The following is a 26,305-nucleotide window of genomic DNA, read 5'->3' as shown; positions in this document are numbered from 1 at the left end:
AAACATGGTAAAATTTGATATAATTTGTTTTTATAGTAAGAATAGGAATAGCCTGAAAAATTAAAATTAACTTTATCTTGCATGACCTACTGTTCTCTTTTAGTATTACTAGTTCCATTTCCAGGTACTGAATGTTTCATTATTATTAATGTTCCTTATATTATGGATTAAAGGGATTAGTTAATTAGGTGTTACTGGCAATTACTTTTTTGGGGCGCAATTACTTTTTGTTGAAGAATCTGCATTTTAAAAATATAGATATTGATGGGAATTTGAGTTAGAAAGATAGCTTAATAAAGCTTCAGGGAAAAGAGCACTTAAAGAAAAGCTTTCATGGAACCCTCCAATCCCATGATTACTTTTTCAAGGTAAGTAAAAAACAGATTGGCTTTGCCATAAATTGTGAAACACCATATACAAATATATGTATATGGTATTTCACAGCAGTTTCAATGTTGACAGCACTCCTTAATATAGTTATTATAAACTAGCCACATTGAATACTATTTTTCTTATTTTAGTTGATGATTTGTATTTAGTTGATGATTCTGCATGAAATGTAGACATGTAGAAGAAGGTTTATGTTTGAAATTTATATTTAACAATAAATTGGATAGAGTACTTTTTACTTTAGAAAGCAGTTAAAATGTATAAAGTCATGGAATAATGCCGCATGGTAGGAATATACAAAACTGTCACTCTGTTTAATATATATTAGTTCTTATAAAACACTAGGAAAATTACAAACATACCAACAGAAAAATAGGCAATGGACATAAAATGTGAAATACTAGGCAAAAACCATTATAAAAAGTCAGTATCAGTAGTAGTCAACAGAATGAAGATGAAAATAAGAGTGAGATGTTGTTCACCATTAAATAAACTAAAATTTTTGAATGATAATACCTAGCATTGCCATGGTACAGTGAAACATGCTCTGTCATGTATCACTTACACATGAGTATAGACTGGATAAGCTTTTGACTAGTTTTTTACCAATATGTGTTAAAACTCATAAACAGTGATATCCTCTGACTCAAGGGTTCCAGTTAGAAGTTATTTAACTTACTGTGTTCATTGAGAGATACCTACAGGAAAATTGGCAACATTAAAAATATCCAACAAGAGGCCGGGCGTGGTGGCTCACGCCTGTAATCCTAGCACTTTGGGAGGCCGAGGCGGGCGGATTGCTCAAGGTCAGGAGTTCGAAACCAGCCTGAGCGAGACCCCGTCTCTACCAAAAATAGAAAGAAATTAATTGACCAACTAAAATATATATATACAAAAAATTAGCCGGGCATGGTGGTGCATGCCTGTAGTCCCAGCTACTCGGGAGGCTGAGGCAGTAGGATCGCTGAGCCCCGGAGATTGAGGTTGCTGTGAGCCAGGCTGACGCCACGGCACTCACTCTAGCCTGGGCAACAAAGTGAGACTCTGTCTCAAAAAAAAAAAAAAAAAAAAAAATATCCAACAAGAGATTTTGGCTTAAAAATATTGACATATTCATTCAGGAGAAAACTATGTGGCCATTAAGATCATATTTTTGAGGGAAGTTTGGTGACATGGAAAAATGATCATGATATATTTTAAAGGAAAGCAACAGTATGCAAAAGTACTTATATCTTACAGATATATGCATACTGAATGTATATACATATACACATGTACCTTTATTGAAAAAAAAAGACTGGAAAGAATATATCAGAATTTCAATGATTAGCTGTGGGGTAAACAGATTTTAGTTTGTCCTTTATCTTTTTATACTTCTCTGTATTTTTAAATTTTCTATAATAAGGCTATATTGTTTAATAATTTATAAATTATAAAAGTATTTTCAAAAAAGGAGGTAGAATACACTATAGTATAAAAACCATGATGTAAGAATTGCACTATAGGGCCGGGCGCGGTGGCTCACGCCTGTAATCCTAGCACTCTGGGAGGCCGAGGCGGGCGGATTGCTCGAGGTCAGGAGTTCGAAACCAGCCTGAGCAAGGGTGAGACATCATCAGGTCATATAACCGTGTTCATTGAGTTTATACTGTATATCAGGCATCGAATCTATATTATTCTAAGCTTCTAGTTAAGGGTTAAGAGAAAGTTAAGACTCAGAAATATTAAGACTACACAATTGATATAAAGTAGAGTCAGAATCCCAAATGATTGAGAATGCTGTTTTCAGAGGATTCTCTTTTCATCACTATATTTCATGAATTCTAAGATACTTTTTTCCCACATTTAAATAATCTGTGAAATTTGGAGGTGTTTTTATAATTGATAGTATTTTCGAGTCAATTGTAAATATTATGCTAAGAATTCTACTTCATTTGAAATATTTATGAACCGATAGTCGTTTTTATTTGCCTTAATTAGTAAAACAAAAGAGGTATCAAATTAGGTTTTTAAGAAATATACATACATGCATATACTATATACATATGTTATATATATATATGTGAAACAACTAAGTGATATACTACAATCTTAGGGGTCAAAGACTACTTTTTTTTTAGAACAGTCTTTCTAAGGTGTTTTACTTTTCACAAAACTTCTGTAGTTTTGTTGGCAATGAAGGCAAAGTGCATACTAGCACTATGGCAGGAGGAAAATTTGATAAAATGTCAAAGAATGAATTCTTCTTGTACTCATTTATTTTCTGTAATGAAGACATTGCTGATTTAAACCCATATGAGCTGTCTAGACAAAGGTAAAATAGCTGTGTGGCAAAATTTCCTATGTGGTAAGACAAATATGGTTTTAAAAAACTACTTTGTTTTCAATGTTCTCCAATAAGCCAAGATTTGAAGGTAAATTTATTATGCTTCTCCCTTTTTCCCCAGAGCCCTGATTATACTAAGTCACTTTTATCTAAAATGAGATAAACTGAAGTAAATTTTAATCTTTAAAAATTGAATGGGAGGTTTTCCATCATCCTAGTTGAAGCACTCAAATTTTTAAAGGATTTCAAGGTTAACCAATTATATTACTTATTCAAGGCTGAATAGTGGGGAAACCCATTTTTTAAGCAGATAAAACATAATGGAGCTCATGTCTCCTAAATAATAAAATACCTAAGCAAGTCAATTAATCTGTATAAAAATTTAGTTATTCTCCAGATATTTAGCCTCTGTCTATATTGGGCTTCATTTTCAAAGACAGAACTGAGAATAAGAAGCACAATTGGCTTGAAGATCTGGATTTAAAAAGAAAAGCTAACTATTCATATCATATGTAAGGGAAATTTTATGTTGGCTAAGATATAGGTTTACAGTATTTATTATTTACAGCTGTGCAACCTTATTGTTGATATTCATTCCACACATATTTGTTGAATGCCTTCTAATTGCCTGGTTTGAGTCTCCAGTGGTAGAAATATTAATAGTAGTATTGTGGGATATTATGGCCCATTGCAGCTTAAGTTGTGTGTGAATTCATTCTTTGTTAGTATCTTTTGTTAGTCTGATTGCACTTTTCCTTTGTAATAACTGCTTAAGTATTTGATTTTTTCACTTTTCTTCATGTTTATTCCATCAGCAATGTAATGCAGGGAGTATGCATTTTAAACACTTTGTTTAAACTGTAAGAAAGTATATCTCTACAAAAGCTGTCTGTCACCCACAGTGTATGAAACACTAAAATAATATTTCAGAACAAATTTGATTTACTTTGGTTGTTTTCCCTATTAGCTGTACTTTCTGTTTCATAATATTAAATCATCAGTAAATATTTCTAGATTACTTTCTTTCTTACAAATGCACGCAAATTCTGAATCTTATTTGCATTATGCTTAAATGAACTAATAAAGATAAATCACCTCTAGTAATAGAGTTACTAGAATTTATTGCATGTTTGTTTTCCTTATTTCTATTACATTTTTAGCTGTTATCTGTGAGCCACAGTAACTGCTTTCAGTTTTGGTTAACTTTTAGCTAACTTATAAAAATTTTAGCCAACTTATAAAAAAGGCTTTGCAAACATTTACATTTGATTCCATAGATATAATCTAATTTGAAAGTAGTATTAGAAGTCTTATAAATTAGACTTCTTATCATTATTTCCCTAAAGGATAGTTATTTAGCCTCTTTAAATAGAGCTCTCAAGGTTACATGCAACTTGTTATATTTTGGGGAAGCATATTTATTACAAAATTATTTCTCTACCAGACTGTAGTTGGCTTTTTAAAACTCTCATTTTATCTGGACTAAACTTATTTTTTCAGACCTTGGACCACTTTGCTTTTCTCCCCTGGAAAAGCTCCATTTTATTTTTGAGATCTGAAATGAGGAGCCTGAAATATTGACAGTGTTTTAGAGGTCATTTTCCCAATGTAGAATAGTGAACTATTACTTCTTTTTATCTGTTAATACAACTAAATATTGAATTAGCTTTTCTGTGTGCTGCCAAGTCATAGTTCTGATATTGATCTTGTATAAATATATATTTTATGCTGCCTCATTGTTTATATCTTCTCCATTTTGTATTCATATAATGTTAGAATTATATTAAATACATGTATTTCAATGGTAATTTTATCCTATTAATTTTATTCAGTTATAATATTTAAAACTTTTGCTTTTTTAAATGGAGAACATTAAATCATTCTTTTCAACTTTGTATCATCTAAAGACACATACTATATTGTTATGCAGGTAGTGAATAATGTAAAGAGGACAAAGAATAAAATTTTGTGGCATATTTATCAAAATATTAATATTTTAGTTTTTTAAAACTATATTTAAACCTATAATTCAGATGATATATTTCTGGAGTTTTTATTTATACTTAAATAATACTTATCAAGTAATGTTATCTACTTAGCAGGTTTTAATAAAAGTTAAATATCATATTTTGCCTCCATAAAGAAGTGAAATAGGAGTAGTTTCTTGTACATTAAGAACTTACACTTTTAAAAAATTTTGAGTGTCAAAACTGCCTTTTATTTTACACAGGATGATAGCAAGCAGGCACAGTTCTTAGCTTTGGCTGTTGTTTACTTCATATCTGTTCTGATGGTTTCCAAGTATCGTGACATATTAGAACCTCAGCGAGAAACTGTAAGAACTGGAAGCCAACCAGGTAGAAACATCAGACAAGAAATAAATTCGCCAACAAGTACAGGTACTTAATATTCTTTTAATTATTTGAATTTTCACCATCATTTATCTCCTTCTTTTTTTCACTTTTACATCTAGATTTAAACTGGACCTCTTCATAATCACCTCAAATATTTATGAATGGTTGGTATATAAATACTAATATTCTTTAATTCCACAAAAATGTATGAATAATATTTTTATAAATTTGTTTTATTCTCATTTTATCAGTGCAGCTTTGGTTTTAGTGTTTCCCATTTATTAATAAACATCATTCATACCACTATTTACTATGCAAGTAATTCACATTTTTAAATATATTACTTTTTAATTTTTATAAACTTGAAGGATTATAGAGTTATTCAATACCAAGAATAAACCAAAATGTAAATCTTTATAGCCAAGCTCAAAAATAGCATTTTTTCTTTCTTTCCTTTTTGCTGCCTATAGTTACTTCAGTATCTAAATACTCTATCAGCGATTTATAATAATCAAATATACATTCTAAATTTTATGTCAAAGTGGCTACAACTAAAATCACAGACTGTGAAAAGTTAACATCATAGACAACAATGAACCATCTTGGGTCATGTTACCTTTCCCATTTGCATAAAATGCTCATGTTGCAGGAGTTTTTGCATTATTAGGTTCACCTACTCTGTTTGAACACTATAAACACATTTTCTGGCAACTAATATTTTAATATCATGGAGTACCTCCTTCATTGAATTTCCTTTCAGGTTTTTATATCAAGATTGTTTTTCTCTTTGTAGTGTAACCTTCATAATTTAAGGGCTATTTCATATACCACTGGATTAATTTGTAGTTGAAATTGTCTTCCCTAAATAAATACATTGCTCTAAAAATAAAATGGATATTTTAATAAGTGAGTAGAAATTAGTGGTCAAACCTCTGCATCCTCTTTTCCATAAGCATCACATGTCTTATTTACCTTTTATTGCTGTTGTGGAAATATGGATTATGTTTTAGCTATGGTATTTTGCTGTTGCATGTTACATTTGCTTTTAACACATAAACATGAGATTATTTCATTGTAGTATACTTTCATTTTTAATTTGACTCTTCAAATTAAATATCATCCTACCATTGCAGTTCCTATCTTTTTGTATTTTAAAACACTAACACATTATCATCTTAACTATTTTTCTTCATTTTTAATGCCTTTGTATCCATTATACATGTATAAAATAAGCCATAGTATAGTGAACCTTCTAGTTCTGATTTTCTTGTTTATTTGTATGCTTCTGTATATGTTGCTACAAATTATTCTACTTAACAATTATATTGTTTCTTTTCTCTTAATACATAATCTCTTTCCTTCCTTCAGAGATACATTCTTTATTGCTAATACTGTTTGCATGTTGCAGTAATATAGAATTGTCATGGATCTTCAGTGGACCATGTTGCAGATTGTTACATGCTGGCTCAAATTTGATTCCATAATTTTCTTCACAGTTGTGGTCATACCATCTATCCCTCATCCAAGTTTGAACCATGGATTCCTTGCCAAGTTAATTCCTGAGCAGAGCTTTGCCCACTCATTTTACAAAGGTAATAATGACCTCATCTCCTGACCTGTTTGGGTATTCTTATTTTATGAGTTGTTGTAAAATACATATTCATGATGTAATTGCTGATAAACAAGTATACACCTCAGGTTTCATGGAGATATGTTATGTTATATTTATACCTGGTTACTGAGAGAAAAATATTATATTTGTAAATAATTACATTATATATCATGTGTAAATTAAGAATACCTAATTCTTTATCTATTAATATGCACAATGGTGGCATTTACTAGAAATCACAGAAGAGCCACCCCTTAGCAGTGGGACTAAATTAGCCTAAAATGAAGACTACTTTATACTTACTAGAAAAAAAGCTTAAAAACATGCCTTAAAAGCATCAAACTGATCTATAAGTTATTTAACTTCTAGTCAGAACAAAATCCCAACACTCTTTTAAAGAATTACAAAAAAATACCTCACCAAAAAACATAAATGTTAAGCATCTAGTTAAAAAATTACTAAACATGCAAAGAAGCAGGAAAATGTGATGCATAAGCAGAAGAAAAAAATTAATCAATAGATTCAGATTCAGAAATAGTAGAAATGGCACAGTTATCAGATAACAACATTAAAACAGCCGCCGTAAGTATGTTCAAGATGTTTTTCAATTTAAAGGAAAAAGTGACCATAATGAGGAGGGAAATGGAAGATATAAAGAAAAAGAACCAACTGGAAATTTTAAAGCTGAAAACTATAGTAGCCAGAATGATAATGTCTCTGGGTGGGAGTAACATGAAATTGATGACTGTGGAACAAAGGATTATAATAGGCACAATTCTGTGATAGCCCCAAAATATTCCTGTGTGCATACCTTGCAAATTTCTGGGATGGTGAATATCATGGGTTTTACTCCTGTGATTAGGTTATGTTCTACAGCACAATTGCTTTTGAGAAAAGGTATTATCCAGGTGAGACTGACCTAATCACATGAGTTCGGTAGAAAGAGAGTTTTCTCCACTAGTTGCAGAAGAGCAAGTTAGAGACACTTGAAATGTGAGAGAGATTTGACAGGAAGGAAGGTCTTTATTGCTGAGATGGAGGTGACCTTGGATGAAGGACCTGAGAGCAGCTTGTAGGAGCTAAGAGTATTCCCCTGCTGACAGTCAGCAAGAAAGTGAGGAACTTCAGTCCTTCAACAAGAAACTGAATTCTGCCAATAACTGCAAAGAGTTTGGAAGAGGACCCTGAGCTCCACATGATACCATATAAGTATATGTCATAATTGGCTAATAATATGGAAGCAAATTTGGAAAACTAAAACTAGCTAAGTAGTTTTTGTTACAACTTGATAAATGCACAGATAATATTTTTTATAAATGTGCTACCTTTGGACATCATGGTAAAATGAAGGAAAAATGTTTAAGCTTTATTGCTGATGTGGAGGTGAAGGGAAACATCCCTTCACCCCAGAAGGTTTGCTGAAAGATCAATTCACAATGAGGTAGATTAATAAGAAAAAGAGATTTATTTACGATGAGCACAGGGAGAATCACAGAGTGATTACCCAGTATCCCAGTGGGGTCCAGAAATTTATACACCCTTATTTTATAGGAGAGGTAAAGATGAGGAACATAGGTAATTCTGTTTCAGAGGAATGAATGGTTACTAGGGAGGATGAGTAGATACTTGAGAGGATTAATGGAGGGGGGAAACAGATTGACTTGTAAATGATTTTCTTTGGAAATTAAATTAACATGAGAGATAGGTATTATATTTTAAATGATTTGGGCTAGGTCTGGTTGCATTCTTAATCATCTTTCCTATAATATATTGAGATAAACATGGAGGGGAAGGGAAACCCATTGTTCTTTTTGATGGGTTTAGTTTTTTATGAAGAAAGGGAGAAAGCCCCTTCCAAAGCCTATTGATATCTAAGGGCCTTTAAAATTCAAAATACTCTTTATACCAAACAGTCATATTTAGGGGTGAAATTTCCTGAGCTCCTTCACTGATAAACACATCTAAATCTGAACCGTATAAACCAAAAAGAATTAAATTGTCACCAAACATCTAGAGTTTATTATGTGAAGGAGTATGTTCCAGAGTCTCAGCTATGGTGACTGGAAAATATTCTGGAGTAGTTGCCCAGATTAAGAAACTTATGTCAGAATTTGAATGCACTTTATCAAGAAAGTCTTTCTATGAAAACAATTTTAGCTGAACTGAATCACAGTGTTCTTTGTGGCATAATACAATTTTTGAATTACTTTAAAGCTAATGTGGTAAATTTGCTATTATTTTCTTCATTATGTGTTAATATGGAAGCTTATCATATATTATTTTGCCTGCTGTGGTTTAGTGGTTATTGAGAAGAAAATTTCTGTTGATGATATCAGAGCTTCATAGTAAACCCTTTGTAGTGTTTCTATAGGGTACGAAACTAGTTTGATCCACTTTTAAAATATGAATTGTGCTGGCTTTTTGTCAAACATCTAAAATATTTTTCATGAACTCAATGCTTCCAAACAGGGAATGATGTTTTTCCATGGTAGACAAGATCAAAGAACAACAACAAAAGTTAGAGTCTTGGAGGTACACAGTTCTTATGACATGTTTCACAATTTAATAATAATGAGTAAAGTATGTTGAGCTTTAGGAATGATCTGATTTTGTTCATCCTTGAAAAGTTATCACCTATCATTTTATGGATTTGATAAAATGTTTTATGTTTTATTTTCCAATAATAGAAGGTCCACACATAGGAAATTCACAGATCTGGAATCCATTTCTTTCATTGAAATATAATTTATATTTCTTTATAACTATACAAGATGAAATTTTAGAACTGATTATTGATGAACATCAGTGATATATTTAGAAGTGGCAGCATTTCTACCTTCATTTTGGATATAAGTTTAAAATGAATATTCTGAGCCTTGTGAATTTCCATTCCACCAACATACCTGTGTTGACACTACTTTCTCCTGAGTGTTATTGAAATAAAACAAAAACAGGTTAGATATATTATTCTCATGAGTAGCATTACCAGTTCAACTTAGATTAGATAAATTAACAAGCAAAAAGCCCAGTGATACATCAGAAATTTTTTTTATATTCCCAGTATTTGTAAAAATATTCATATAGGCATTTTTTGGGGGGAATCACTTTGCCTAAAACTTTTTGTTTACTTAAGATGTGTAATGAAGAAAAGTTGCAAGTGTAATAGTAGTTGTCTGTGTTGATCACCTACTTACCTACTCACTTTCAGTGAACTACGTGGACTATTTTTATAATTATATCCTTTTTCTCAATGGTTTGTTTGATTATACTTATTAAAATTTCATTTTATATCTACTGGGTTTAATAACAAAAGCAATTGTGCTTTTATTTTGTATAGTTTTAAATTATTTTATTTTTTTAGTGTTTTTTTTTTCTAAAAGTGTCAGCTGATGGATTGAGGGGAAAAAAGGTAAATTTCCACAAATAGTTTGAAAAACACTTATCTGAAGTACTCTTCAATTCATTTACACCTCGTTCTCTTCTTTTAGCACATTATTGAGCCTTTTAAAAAATTCAGAATTAGCTCTCTGGTCTCTTTTTTCTTATTATTCTTTTTTTTAATTTCTTTTTTTTTTTTATTTCGGCATATTATGAGAGTACAAATGTTGAGGTTACATATATTGCCTTTGTTCCATCTGGGTCAGAGCTTCAAGCATGTCCATCCCCTAGACAGTGCGCACTGCATTGGATGCAGTGGATATACACATATATACACACCCATCAGGTGTGTATATATCCATCTTCCCACCTCTTACCTGCCTGACACCTAATGAATGTTACTACTAAATGTGCACTTAAGTGTCGATCAGTTAGTACCAATTTGATGGTGAGTACATGTGGTGCTTGTTTTTCCATTCTTGTGATACTTAACTTAGTACAATGGGCTCAAGTTCTATCCAGGACAAGAGGTGCTAGATCATTGTTTTTGTGGCTGAGTAGAACTCCATGGCATACATATACCACATTTTATTAATCCATTCATGGATTGATGGGCACTTGGGTTGTTTCCACATCTTTGCAATTATGAATTGTGCTGCTATAAATATTCAAGTGCAGATGTCTTTTTTATATAATGTCTCTTTTTTTCTTTGGGTAGATGCTCAGTAATGGGATTGCTGGATCAGATGGTAGTTCTACCTGTAGCTCTTTGAGGTATCTCCAGTTACTTAGCCCAGAGGTTGCACTAGTTTGCAGTCCCACCAGCAGAGTATGAGTGTTACTATCTCTCCATATCCACGCCAACATTTATTATTTTGGGAATTTTTGACAAAAGCCATTCTCACTGGAGTCAGGTGATATCTCATTGTGTTTTTTGATTTGCATTTCCCTGATGATTAGAGATGTTGAGCATTTTTTCATATACCCATTGGCCATTAATCTGTCTTCTTTTGAAAAGTTTCTGTTCATGTCCTTTGCCTACTTTTTAATGGGGTTGTTTGATTTCTTCTTACTGATTTTCCTGAGTTCTATATAGATTCTAGTTATCAGCCCTTTATTGGAGAAGACCCCATATAGCAAAAGCTATCTTAAGCAGAAAGAACAAATTGGGAGGTATCATTTTACCAGACTTCAAGCTATACTACAAGGCTGCAGTAACTAAAACAGTGTGGGACTGGCACAAGAACAAAGACATAGACCAGTAGAACAGAACCGAGAATCCAGATATAAAATCATCCTCATATAGCCATCTAATCTTTGACAAAGCAGACAAAAACATACATTGGGGAAAAGAATCCTTATTCAATAAATGGTGCTGGTAAAAATTGGATAGTCACTCGTAGAAGACTGAGACAAGATCCTTACCTCTCAAGTCTCACAAAGATCAATTCATGGTGGATAACAGACTTAAACGTAAGACATGAAACTATAAGAATTCTAGAAGAAAATGTTGGAAGAACTCTTACAAACATTGGCATGGGCAAACAATTTATGAAGAAGACCCCCAGAACAATCACAGCAACAGCAAAAATAAATAAATGGGATCTGATCAAATTAAAAAGCTTCTTTCTACACAGCCAAGGAAACTATCATAAGAGTAAACAGATAACCTAAGAATGGGAAAAATAATCACATATTTTTCTTATTATTCTTAATAGTACCTTAATTCAGACTCTTATCCTTTCTTGGAATGTTGTGCAAGTTTATTCATTGGAATTCTTGTCTCTAGTCTTTTAGTATATTACTGACAGTAATTTTGAAAATAATTTTGAAAGTACAATATAATATAGTAAGTATATTTATTTAATATATTACATTAAGAAACATTTTATAATGTGTAATAAATATAATATAGTAATTTTCTTTCTAAAAATTCCTAAAGGCTTCTTATAATTTTAGTGGCAAGACTACTCTAGTTTTGACTTGCCTGCATTACTGCTATTATCTCCAAAGTTGTTCTGTCATTTTCTTCTCTTATTGATCTTTCTTTATTTTTTACAGTTTTATTGCTGATGTGATTGTTCTAAAACATAAATCAGATTATGTCCATTTTTGAATTAAAACTCACTAGTAACAGAGCAAAATTTCACAAGGGTCCTGGATAAGATGACACTTGACTACCTTTCCAACTTTATCTCATATTATTCTTCCTTTTTGTTCACTGTGAAATAGACTAGCTTTTAGTTCTTCAGTCATGCCAAGCATTTTCCTGCCTCAGTATTTTGTTCCTGCTATTTGGCTCTTTTTCCTATTTTCTGCCTAAATGGTGCTTGCTCATCTTTTATGTAACAGCTTAAAGGTCATCTCCTCCTAGGTACCTTCCCTGACTCCTGTGGCTATGTAGCTTCCTCCCCACTACCACCCAATTTTTTATTATAGCATCCTCTTTATTTCCTTTCTTCCACTTACACAATTTGTTTAATTTTTTATTAGAATGCATGCTTTAAAAGAGTAATCATGACTCTTTTATTGTAAATATTTATAGTATACAACATGATGTGTTGATATTTGTATACATTGTAGAATGATTAGATCAAGCTAATTAACATAGCCATCACCTCACACATAAATCATTTCCTTTGTTGTAAGACTGTTTAAAATTTATTCTCACCAATTTTTAAGTGCTATTACCGTATATTATATTTAACTATAGTTATCATGCTATATAATAGATTGCCAGAACTTACTCCTCTTGTGTAGCTGAAACTTTATACACTTTCACCATCATCTCCCCAGCTATTGGTAATCACCATTTTACTCTCATAGCTATTTCTATGAGTTCAACTTTTTTAGATTCACCATAGAAGTAAGATCATACAGTATTTGTCTTTCTGTGTCTGGCTTATTTCACTTAGTACAGTGTCCTCTAGATTCATCCATGTTGTTGAAAATGAAAGGATTTCCTTTGTGGCTAAATAATATTCCATTGTATCTGTACATTGTATCTATACATTTTCTTTATCCATTCATCTGTTGATGGACACTTAGGTTGATTCCGTGTCTTGGCTATTGTGAATAATGCTACAGTGAGCATGGAAGTGCAGATATCTCTTTGACATGCTGATTTCATATCCTGTGGATTTATACCCAGAAGTGGAATTGTTAGATCATATGGTGGTTCTATTTTTAATTCCTTGGAAACCTCCATACTGTTTTCCATAATGGTCATACTAATTTACATTCCCATTAACAGTTGCAAAGATTTCCTTTTCTTCATATCCTCACCAACAATTGTCTTTTGTCTTTTTTATTAAGAGCCATTCTAACAGGTGTGAGGGATATCTCCTTGTGGTTTCAGTTTGCATATCTGTGATGATTAGTGATGTTGAGCATTTTTTGATATACCTGTTAGCTAATTGTATGTCTTTTTTGGAGAAATATCTATTCAGGTCCTTCGCCCATTTTTAAATTGGGTTATTTGTTGTTATTGAGTTCCTTATATATTTTGGATATAACCCCTTATCAGATGTATATGATTTTATATGTTGGTATTTTATTATTAGCATTAATGATTGCCTTTATTACATTGCAGAAATGCATATTTCAATAGTAGTTATGTTTTTATGTTTTTTGAGAAGAAAAAGAGAATAAAAATATATGACAGGGCAAGAGAAAGCAAAATATGTATATGTGAATATATTATAAGTTCTAGTAGTTGATAATTTATTCAAAATATAAAAATTGTGACTACTTAAAAATTTGAGTTTTAAACATAATGTGGAGGGTGAACTTCCAGAAGAAGGAAGTAAGGATTTCCAAAACACTGCTTCTCCTAAAAAGCAATGAGAACACTGGCAAAAATTTCAGTTCTCTGGAGAGTAATCTGAGGCTTATAACAATCCAGAGGGTGTTAATTCAGGAAAAACTATAGAATCGTCACAAGAACAGGAAGCTTTATAGTGATTCTACTCACCCTAGTGCCATCCATCTCTTCCTAGGTCTCTGGTCCTTTTGAAAACCACAGGCCAGAAAACCATGGTAGCTCTGAAAACCAGCAGCCTAGTGGCCTGTTTAAGGCAATGTTTGTTCAATCATTAGCTGACCACTAGGTTAACTAAACAGAGAAGTCAGTGGCTACAGAGGATGGAAAACAGATTTTACACAGTTAGATCAGGAAAACCAGTTAACAAACATAATAACCACAAACTATGGGAGGGGTATGATTTTCCAGGATTGCCACATTATATTATTTAAAATGTATATTTTTTAACAAAAAAATTATGAGACAATGAAATTATGAGACAAAAAAATAGAAAAGTATGGTCAATATACAGGGGGAAAAAGCAGTTAATAGAAACTAACCCTGAACAGGCCCAGATATTGCACTTAGACAATAGACAGATATTTAAACCAGCTATTATACATATGTTTAAATAGTTAAAGGAAACCTTTTCTAAAGAATGAAAAATATGAGAAATATGTCTCACCAAGTAGAGGACATCAATAAAGAAATATAATAATAAAGAACCAAATCGAAATTCTGGAGTGGAAAATTATAATAAATGAAAAATTCACCAGAGGAGTTCAACAGCAGATTTGAACTGGCAGAAGAAAGAATCAGCATACTTGTCAAAAGATCAGTAATGATTATCCTATTCTGAAGGGTGGAACAAAAAAAGACTGAAGAAAAGTGAACAGAGCCTCCCCAACTCATGCAATACCATTAAGTGAACCAATGTACATATACTGGGAGTCTCATAGGAAAGGAGAGGAAAAGAAGAGGGTAGAAAGAATTTGAAGAAGTACTTTCCTGAAAATGCCCCAAATCTAATAAAAAATCATTACTATGTATATCCAAAGAGCTCAGTGCACTCTAGGTATGATGAACTGAAAGTGACCCACACGTAGACACAGCATACTCAAAACATCAATTGGAAGATTTTCATGGCTCTTAATTGTATCTTTTCAAGTATCTTTTTGTGTATGATGGACATATTCTTTAGTAGTAATAGTGAATTCCTTTTTTTAATCTCAAAAAAATTTAGGGTATATGAGTGTTTTTTTGTTACATGGAATTGTATCATGCTGAAGTCAGGGCTTTCAGTGTACCGGTCACCAGAAGAGTGTACATTATACCTAATAAGGTAGATATTTATCCCTCAACCACCCTCTCAACCTCCCCCCCTTCTTAGTTTCCAATGTCCATTATATCTCTTTATGACAATGTATATCCCTCATTTGAATTTCTGAATTTGAATTCTTTTCATACATTTATTGTATGTGACAAACAAAAAAAGAACCATATGTAAATAATTGCAATTAGTTACTCAAAGTATTACAACTTTTTTGTGTAAGATGAACTTTAATAATGATTTAAAATCCTTTTGTATTTTTTCTCTTTGGAGTTAAGGTTAATTTTTATATAAATTAATTTTGCATTTATGGATTTAATATACATAAAATATATATATAGTTATAGCTTTGTATATTTTATTTTAAATTACAGTGACTTATTTTGCTTAATATTATTTGAAGAGCAAATATTTAATATTATTTTTAATGCCCTACTAACAAGGAGCTGTATGTTTCTTTCATGTTATTCCTTATTTTGAAGGTTTGGAAAATAGAAATTTCAGTAATTTAATATGTAAAACATATTGAAACACTTTATAAATCACTGTAAAACAGGGTTTTTGGAGGATGGAATGTGATAAATGAGGTCACCATTAGACATCATGTCATTTGCTGAACTTAACCTCATATTTTTCCCAAAATGTAGTAGATGAGCTCATTAGATTCAATGAAAAACAGTAAGAAAAAGAAGCATCTGGCATCCAACTGCCTGTTTCTGATAAGGTTAAGATCACTCAGGCTAGTAATGTTTCTGCTTTGTGTACTGACATGGCCTATGCTACAGAGACTGATGAGAACTATTGAAAACTTACAAGTAAGCCTACTGTCATTAATATAACCTGGACAGATGAAATCATTTATACTTTCTCTACGGTTCATGCCTAACTTCCTATTAAAGTCACTGGGTTAAATCCTCAAAGTACTTAAGTGTCACAAAGAAGTATTCTGGAAACAAGTTATCTAAGCTGAAGTTTATGGTTTCAACTGAAAACATAGATATTATTTGCATAATGAGAAATTAAGGTAGGTTTTTTGACTCCTGAACTTTTTTTTATTGCTATTATAAAATTTTCCAATTTTCCATCGGTACTTATTACTATTTTTATTTCTATGTAACATGATCACAGGGTTTGGTTTATAAAACATTTATTTGAATAGAATTCTTATTGATATAATTGATTCCTTTTTGAAGTCTTTTTTTATTAGTCTCAGTAAAAATAAAATTCAGATTTTTAATACTGAGTAAATATTTTGATTAACTACTTGAAGATATTCTGATATAAAATTTTCATAAACTTTTGTGTTTTATAATTGAGAGGTCAACATTTGAACTTAGAGGTTTTAGGGTCCATTAAGAGGCAATTAGGTGAGCAGAAATGCAAAACATTGTGTAGTTGGTGCCAAAAATCTTTAGATGTTGTAGCCTGAGAACACCAAACCAAAGATTTTATTTTCTTAGATATTTTGTTTGCTAGTGAATGCTTATATTTCAGTCTAATATAACTTGAAAAGTTTAAACTTTTTGTGTAGCTTTTAATGTAAAACTACCATAAATAGAGATAGACAATGTATTAGTGTAAAGTCAAAACTCTAGACTGAATCTATGAATCAGCAAAATTCAGGCTAAATCCTAGACATGACTTTATGCCTTTTGATAATTCAACCCTATAAGAAAAGTGAGCCCATGCTAGTAGCTATCTCATTGGATGTTGTTGTTGTTAGAGTTCTTATTTTGTTTCTGCATTTACATTTTCTGTTGTATTGTCATAGAAATGTCACTATTGGTATTAATTCTCTTCTGACATTTTGCTACCATTGTTTTCTCTCCAAAAATATCCAGCCCATAGATTTAAACATGTGTTAAAATGAATTCAGTGATGTCTCTAATAGTGGAAATAACTGCCTCAGCCATCTTATCTTATCATTCTGTATTCGTAGGTTATTTGATCAACTTTCCTCAGTTTGAATAATCCAAATATTTATGGCTGTTGTTCTTTTGACCTATAGATATAAATATATCCCAGAGATTTTGGAGACTAAACTAAGTAAAGATTTAATTCAGTATTCTCTTGAACAAATCTCTTCATTTTCTTCCTTTCTCAGTTAGTGGTATATCACCATTCTAACCCCCCCCACCCCCAAGCTAGATATTTCAGAAATGTGTTGATTTTTTCCCTCCTTCTTATTCCTAATGTTTAAGTTTTAGTCTTCTCTTAAAAGATCTTATAAAAAAACGACAATTGCTGTCTTTCCTTCTTACCTAGTTCCTTCTCCAGTGCTTTGCCTAGTGTTATTGAGACTCTCAAAACTTTCATGTAGTTATTTTAATTTTTAATCTTGGGAACAATATAGTATAAATCTACTCTATTTTTCACATTGGTCTTCCAGTGTTTGAATATTATTATGTTCCACAGATTATTTTTTTAAGTCTATCATCTTTGACTAAACTGACAAACAGGCAAAACTAAAATCTATTTATTAAATATGAAAACTACAATATAACATTCAATTGTGAGAAATGTATATTTTTATTCAATTTAAGTGAATATTGGATATTGGGAAGAATAAAGATGTCCTTTATTCCTAAATTAATATATAGATTTAATATAATTTGAATCAAAAGGAAAAGGGCAATCAAAAGAAAGGAGGGGATTTTCATTCTTTTGAAACTTGGCAGAATTATTCTGAAATTAATTTTAAAAAATTAATAAATTCATATCGGTAAATTTGAATATAATGCTGTTAATTTACATACAAGGCCAGGCGTGGTGGCTAGTAATTCTAGCACTCTGGGAGGCCGAGGCGGCCGGATTGCTCAAGGTCAGGAGTTCAAAACCAGCCTGAGCAAGAGCGAGACCCCGTCTCTACTATAAATAGAAAGAAATTAATTGGCCAACTAATATATATATATATAGAGAGAGAGAGAGAGAGAAAAAATTAGGTCATGGGTGGCACATGCCTGTAGTCCCAGCTACTCTGGAGGCTGAGGCAGTAGGATTGCTTAAGCCCAGGAGTTTGAGGTTGCTGTGAGCTAGGCTGATGCCACAGCACTCACTCTAGCCTGGGCAACAAAGTGAGACTCTGTCTCAAAAAAAAAAAAAAAAAAAAAAAAATACAAGAGAGAACAAAACTCTTTAATTAACAAGGCCCAAGAATGGAGCCTGTTACTAAAGAAATCCCTTCACATTATTTTTAATCCTTTAGAATGAATTTATAGAACTTTCAGCAAATTATGATCCCACTCAACAATATTGTCATTGAAGCAACATTCTCTGTTGTTGCTAAAGATTTCACAAAACATTTTGTGAGATGCTTTGCTAACATCAAGGTAGCCTATACCCTGCTGGGAAATTTCCTGATTTCTTGTCCTTATAATGTTTTTTAAGAAAGAAACAAACAAATAACAACAAAAAAATCTAACAGAAGTTTTTTTTTTTTTTTTCTTTTTTTTTTGAGACAGAGTCTCACTTTGTTGTCCAGGCTAGAGTGAGTGCCGTGGCGTCAGCCTAGCTCACAGCAACCTCAAACTCCTGGGCTCAAGCGATCCTCCTGCCTCAGCCTCCCGAGTTGCTGGGACTACAGGCATGCGCCACCATGCCCGGCTAATTTTTTATATATATATCAGTTGGCCAATTAATTTCTTTCTATTTATAGTAGAGACGGGGTCTCGCTCTTGCTCAGGCTGGTTTTGAACTCCTGACCTTGAGCAATCCGCCCGTCTCGGCCTCCCAAGAGCTAGGATTACAGGCGTGAGCCACAGCGCCCGGCCACTAACAGAAGTTTTATAAGTACTAACAGACTTTGAAATTTTGAAAAAATAGTAGAAATAATTTAGTCTTGCTCTTCTTGTTTTAAAGGATAGAATTAAATACAAATTAAAATAATAGAAATAGCTAACATTTACTAAGAATCTACTGTAAATAATTTAGATACAGTAGCTTAATAGTATCTTATTTTCTTCTTCAAAATGACTTTAAGTTAAGGACTGTTATTGCCATTAAACTTAGATTAGATACATTTTTCAACGTCATCATTTAGGATTTGGTAACATTATATGGATAACTTCTTTATATTAACCTTTGTATAATGGAATTTAATATTTTTAGAATTTTTCATATATTTTAATTGTTAATATTATGTATTTCATATTTATTTAGATATATACCTATGTGTTTATATAATAATGTTCTCAAATTGAAATTTATATTTACTCATAAAGATTGAGCATGAGAATTCCTAAATAATTGTTCTTAAAGGCACATATTGGCTAAGTTCTTAAGGAGTATTATTCTATTATTGAAGTATTTATCTTTTTGAATTAATCATTTAATGTGTTTTACATTTTGCAAGTTCTTCACAGTTTTATGTATTATATTTGTACATATTTTATGTATTATATTTTATGTATTATATTAAAATAATATCTTCGACTACTTTAAATATTTTGAGTATCCCATTCTTATTTGAGTACCACAGAAGATATAAAAATAACTTTATATTTTTAAGGAAAATAGAGAAATATAAGAATTTGTCTTGCATGATTATTTGGTGGCTAACAAAGAAGAACTTCATATAATAATTATTTATAAGCTGCTTTAAGAAATTGTTAGGAAAGCTATTTCCTGATACTTTTAAAGGCATCAGTTTTTATATGCCAGATGATTTGGGGTTATTTTGATGCTCACTGAGCAAAATGACAAGTATAATCAATGATACATTTTAACTGAGTTGTGTTATTATGCACGTCCACTTAGCAAGTTTTTTTGTTTGTTATAGGTTTTATTTTCATTATTCTAATATATGAGAACATTTTATTAATAATACACGTTTTTACTTGTGAAGTTTTTTTTAAAAAAATCCAGTTTCTTTTATTACAGAAACACCTGCTGCTTTTCCAGATGCTACAAAGGAAAAAGAAACACCAACTCCTGGTGAAGATATTCAGTTAGAAAGTTCAATTCCTCATACAGACTCAGGAATTGGAGAGGAGCAAGTGGCTAGCATTCTGAATGGGGCAGAATTAGAGACTAGTGCAGGCCCCGATGCCATGAGTGAACTCTTATCCACTTTGTCATCTGAAGTGAAGAAATCGCAGGAGAGCTTAACTGAAAATCCTGGTGAAATGTTGAAGCCTGCACCATCCATATCTAGCATTAGTCAAACTAAAGGCATCAATGTCAAAGAAATATTGAAAAGTCTTGTGGCTGCCCCTGTTGAAATCACAGAGTGTGGCCCTGAACCTATTCCATACCCAGATCCAGCATTGAAGAGAGAAGCGCAAGCTATTCTTCCTATGCAGTTTCATTCCTTTGACAGGTAGGTACAGAATTTATTCACAGGGCTTTATATATAAAAGGAAAATTAGATTCTGTTAATTTTGAAATAATAGGAGGGTTGAAAACTTTATATAAATTTATGTAAATTCTTATTACAAAAATTATCAAAGTGACAGGTCAATTTGATTGATCTCATAGTAAGACATTTTAAGAATATGTCTCAAAAAAGGAGTTTCAATATGATATGGTAGATGGCACACTGAATTGGAAATAGGGAAACTTGGATTCTGGTTATAATCCATTTTCAAGGGACAGTACTTTGGGGAAGTTATTTTTCTCTTTGGACTTAGTTGTTTCATGTATAAAATGGACAATAGGCCACATCTTTCTGAAGTCTATTATTGCTCAGAAATTCTATTACGATATTATAAAATGCTATAATAATTGTTTGAGATTACGTAGTGTGCTTTAAGTAATAAAATTTAAATTTGAGTTTTAAGTGTAACTGTGGGAAAAGTAAAAGATTATTTGTGATAGTCTTCCTCCTGGTATTTCCAGTATCAGTGTAAAAGCCATATTTTGAGGCATGTATTTGAAAGTAAATGTTATTGAAAAGCATTTTGGCATTTTAGGTCTCTGAACTACTTGATAACTTGCCCCGTGTATCTACATTCAAATGTTAAATCATAAAAGGAATTTTTTTAGGAACAGCTAATTCTTTTTTCTGTTTCAGATTATATTCAATAAAAATAATAGTTCACAGAAGCAGAAGAAAATATTTTAAAACCAATGTATGCATCTAATATATCCTATTGAAAAACATGTGCAGTATTAGAAAAATACTTACTTAGATAATCACTAATTACTAAAAACAGTATTTTCACTGCTAGGATTGATGCATATTCAAATTATGTTTATATTTTCACATATAAATCAAAAAGTGTTTGGTTTACCATTTGAATTAAATCATTGTTATTGATGTTTAAAACACTTTTTCATACCAAAAAATATATATGTATGTGTGAGAAGTGCTTTTTTTGGAAAGACAATATCAAATTAGGAAATCAAAGATTTCTTAAACTGAAATGTCAAAATAAGTAGTCAAAGTATACTATCTTTTCCATAATGTTTTCTCTAAAATAGCCAAACTACATTGTTCTAACTAGAGATAGTAATTTTTTAGTGTTTAGCGGTAGAAGTGGACAGTAAAGACATTTCAATTAGAATAAATTATCCTTTTCATATACAAATAATGCCTTAAACTTTGCCTATAAACATTTTAACCAGTGCTTTACAGATCTTGAAAATTTGTTGTGGGAAATATAAGTGGCATTAGTTATCACGAGCGATACAAAGATGAATAAAATCAGTTTTGTCTTCTATGAATTTACAGAGTTGTAAGGAGATAAGATGTTTACAAATAATTATCATATGATATAAAATGTTATGTTAAATGTTTTTAAAAAGTAGTGTGATTATAAGATGTAGAAAAATATTTTTCTTTTTTTTAGTAATTTGTATTAATGTTCACTGATATCATAAATGTTTCTTGAAGTTCCATATGATGTTTTACATTTATGTCCTCAATGTCACATGTTTGGTTTATGTACCCAGGATATATGTATATGTGTGTTTATGAGTTTGTATAAACATATGCATATAAGCATATGTACTTGTGTATATCTATAAGTCTATAACGATAAAGATAGTGCAATAATTTAGGGCCATTAAAGTTTTGTGTTCTGTTTAATTTTGAATTATATCTTTAAATTGTGTTAATATATAAACCAATATGTATAGAAAATTATTGTGATTTACATGACAATACAATGAAATAAAGTTTAGGTAAAATATTTTTGTTACAATTTAGATAATTGTTAGTATGACTTTTTTCATTAAAACTTAACAAAGCAATTACCTGAGTGCCAATATTCTTAGCTACTCAAAATTTATTTTGAAAATACTGCTTTTTTAAAAAAGAGAACTTTCTATTTGCTCCTAGTAGCATTTGTGTAAAATGCAGTGGGAGTGGAATCATTATTCTAAATTGCATAAGTAGAAATGAAATGGAAGAGCACAAAGCATATTTCAATTCTTTTTAGGAAAAGGGTCTCCAGTGTAGTTAATATATGCAGTAGCTCGAGTACTATCAAATGTAAATGATGAGGTGATATTGATGAAAGGAGGGGATTGAGGTCTCAGGGGGCGCTGATGACGGATTGAACAGAAGCGGCCTTGCACTGCACGTAACTCAAGTCTGTCGTCTTCACTACTCAAAGCCATAATGGGAGGTGGCAGTCTGAAATGAGTTGCCACGGCAAAGAGTATTATTTTTGAAATGCTTTCACACAAATCACTAGGCCCTGCATACAACTTAGTTTCATGCTTTAATGTCATCAGGAGGCACAAATTGGTGTGTCTAATTGTTTGCCACCTGCCAGCAAAATGAGCTGCCAGCCAGCCAGACGGGTTTGATTGTCTGTCAGCCATTCAATAGATTGAGAGTGACAACATCAAAAATTTAACTTCAAACTCTGGAGCTTTGAGCAGCTTTTCAGAGACATCATCCCACAAGTGCCTCTGGACCACTGCATTTTTCAATTATATTTTCAGTGTATTGCTACCATTTGCCTTATCTGTCTTAAGGTAGCTATAATTACATTATGAGGTATATAAACATATTTCTGAAGCACTGAAGTCTGAAATCCAAGTTATGACATGTCTTTTAACATCAGATTGAATTCCTTGAAAATAGGATCCAAGATGACAGGCTTTAGAATGAAAGTCCTGAATGCTACCAGTTTCAAACACAGAATTATCATGGGTCTTACTCTACCAGTAATGTATTTTTCATTTTTATCTTTAGTTGAAAAATAGATATAAATGCAGCTGCTCGATTCTTTGTAACTAAATCATATTCCTAATAATATTGTATAATCTCAATGGCAATTACCTATGGTTTTACTTATGTTAACCAGTTGTTTATTGGTTCTGTCACAAACATGCTAACAACATATTCTTTATATTTATCCCAGATTTAAAATTTGGGAATAACTTCCTAAAACAATTGATATAATTTGAATTATTTTATGTTCTACATAGAGTGTTTCTTGCTGCTTAGGATGGAGCATCAATAAATTTCAGTGTTTGAAATTTATAATACCATTTTCATTAAGTAAATTGCAACATCAAATTTTGGAAACATTTAGATGTAATTAAAATAAACATTTTTTCTTTTAGTATTAAATCTTTCATCAAATTGTATGTGAAATATATAAATGTTTTTACCTACATGTATAGAAAGTGCTGATCCTTTTTATTTCCTCTAGTTATCTGTGCAGATTGAAGTATATATCTTCAATTACACTCAGTGATCCTAACAAATGTATATTTATGAAGTATAAAAATGCTATAGATCCATTCCATACTGAGGAAATACTACATGTATAGAGGAAATACAATTATGAATCTTAACAGTTTTCCCAAAGTCTATTACTTTGAGGCAAAGAGAAATATTTATAATGGTTTTATTTCTAACAGAAAAGCTTAATAATTTCAAAATTCATAAATCAAGTTGCAAAGTTCTCAATACTGTATTTTTTGATAGATTTCTATATAGATCCATGATTTATAAAATATTTTATCAGAGCTATTTTTGATGTATTGGTGACTGTGTAGCTTTTAGTTTAGGGGATAATGCTTCTCTCTAAAACCTCCAGTTAAGCTTTACCCTGTCTTTGAAACTAAAATTTTAATCCTGTATATCTAAATACTTTTCATTTTGGAGGAATTTGGTATATATCTGTGATTTAGTTTAGCTTTTATTTCCTAGTATTTCAAGGTCCCCCTTAATATTAAAAGCCAAAAATAAAAATATAAAAGCAAAGAGTAATGTATTACTTCTATGTATATTTTAACTGCTATGTTTTTAGAAATTTTTTTAAGTCTGGATATCACAAAAGGCTTACATTTTATTGTTTCTTTGGCTAACAAACACCAATCTTACATAATTTATACATCATCCTTTTTGATTTTACAAACTTGCTTGTGTTCAAATTATTAGGTTTGACATATTCAAGCAAACTAGTATGTATTTTTCCCTCAAATTTTTAATATTCTTGCTTCCAAGTGGTTCATTCTCTAAAAAAAAAAAAAAATCTCTGAAATAAAATCTATTTTGTAAATAATAGAAGACTAAAAAAGTTTTTTAGATAGGCTTCATATTATTAAAGTATTAGCCTATGGTAGGTATTTACTCTTTAGTTTAATTAGTTTTTTAACATTGGTTTTAGCGCTAAGGATGAAAATTCAGGGTAAATAATAAAGAATTGTTTTTAGTAGAGTTAATGGGATCCTCTTATACTGATTTCTTTAAAATTAGAATTAAATAAGAATATGAAAAATTATAATTACTTCTAAGGCCGTCAGTTTCTGTCCTTAGTGCTTTCTATCTTTTAGAAAAAGTATTTTGATTATATCATTCAAAAGATAAACAAGTAAATGTAAGCCAAATTGATCGCAAGTCTGCCAACCTTTACAATTCAGTTTCTATATCTAGCCACTGTAATTTCTGCTTTTATGTTCCAAGTATCCTGGGTACATATTTTAAGGCCAGTTGTCAGAGATGCAGTTTTGACTGAGAAGGTTGTAATCCTAATTTCTCCAATGTTGTTGCCTTTGTTTCTCCTGGCATTTACAGAGACAGTTCAGTGAGCTGAATAATGTATCTCTCTTTAATTGCCAGTTTAATGAAATATTCAGTTATTTCTTACACTTTTTTTCTATTAGTATTCTCAAATATTTTACAAAATAGAGAAGCAGATGCAAGTATCAGAGCAATAATCTTGTGCTTTCTGATAAACTGAAGTCAATTGTAATGTTACCCTCAAGTCAGTGACAGATTATTGTCTCCTAAATTTCAATTTTTTCTTTCAAGATAAATGTTTAACCTCCATAAGCCTAGTTAGAGAAAGAGTGATAATCTGGAAATTATCAGAGTACTAGATATTAATAGTTGGTCTCTCTGTAATTATTAATAGTTCTGTGACCTTGATCCATTCGTTTTGGCTCTCTGGGACCCAGTTTGTCAACCCATAGGATAATGGGATTAAGCTGCTTTATTTCCAAAAAGTCCCATAAAGTTCCAAAATCCTATGATAAATGAAATGGCCTTATAATTAGTCCCCAAGGGCAACAGATGGCTATTTTTGAGCTTGGTTAAAAAGACCTGAATCCCAGAAAGATACAACATCTCCATTCCCAAAGCTATCTTTGGTCCACAGCATCTCTCAGGTGGATTACTTCTGTTATCTCTCAACTGACCTCACTATTTCCAGGTGTCCTCCTTTTATCTCAAATTTTTTTTCCACAGTTATGCCAGAGATATTTTTCTTAAAAGCAAAACTGATGACGATTCTGAAATAAGTCTTATTATTTAATTAATAAAAGAGGAACTTTTTTAGTTTGGAATAGAAAGTCCTTACCTTTCTCCAGCCATAAGTCTCCATTTGTAATTCCTTCAGCCTACCATATTTTTCATATTTCCTTGCCTTGCTAAGTTTCAACTATTAGACTTTTGCTTGTACTTTTTGCTTCTTGGCTAATTTCTATCCATCCTTTTAGATGCATTTCACTCTTCCTTGATAATGCATAACCTGTGGTTTTAAAATGGCCTGACATAACTTTTATCAGGGCAGTTACTTAAGTGTGTTGCACAGTTGGTTTGTTTTTCTGTCATATCCCCTTCAAGTATCTCCAAGGCATGGAGCATGTCTTATTTGCCTTTATATCCTCTAAACTTGTCTGTGTAGTTTGTCCCCTAACCTGTTTAAGGGGA

The 26,305-nt window shown here is 31.4% G+C and overlaps 1 protein-coding gene across 10 annotated transcripts in view; it reads left to right on the top strand.

The window, feature by feature from the left end:
* Nucleotides 1-26,305, top strand: part of NBEA (neurobeachin) — a 582,638-nt gene that overhangs the window by 176,143 nt on the left and 380,190 nt on the right. For 8 of the 10 annotated variants that reach the window (XM_076009489.1, XM_076009488.1, XM_076009486.1 and 5 more), the window contains 3 exons: nt 4,947-5,115; nt 6,567-6,662; nt 20,071-20,509. In XM_076009489.1, the coding sequence (XP_075865604.1) occupies nt 4,947-5,115; nt 6,567-6,662; nt 20,071-20,509 (704 nt within the window). The remainder of the gene's footprint in view (nt 1-4,946; nt 5,116-6,566; nt 6,663-20,070; nt 20,510-26,305) is intronic. The other 2 variants (XM_076009491.1, XM_076009496.1) reach the window with 1 other exon arrangement.

This window comes from Microcebus murinus, chromosome 13, assembly GCF_040939455.1.
Source record: "Microcebus murinus isolate Inina chromosome 13, M.murinus_Inina_mat1.0, whole genome shotgun sequence".
NCBI classification, from domain to species: domain Eukaryota; kingdom Metazoa; phylum Chordata; class Mammalia; order Primates; family Cheirogaleidae; genus Microcebus; species Microcebus murinus.
Note: the sequence above shows the minus strand (reverse complement) of the source record. Positions and strands in the feature narration are given on the sequence as shown.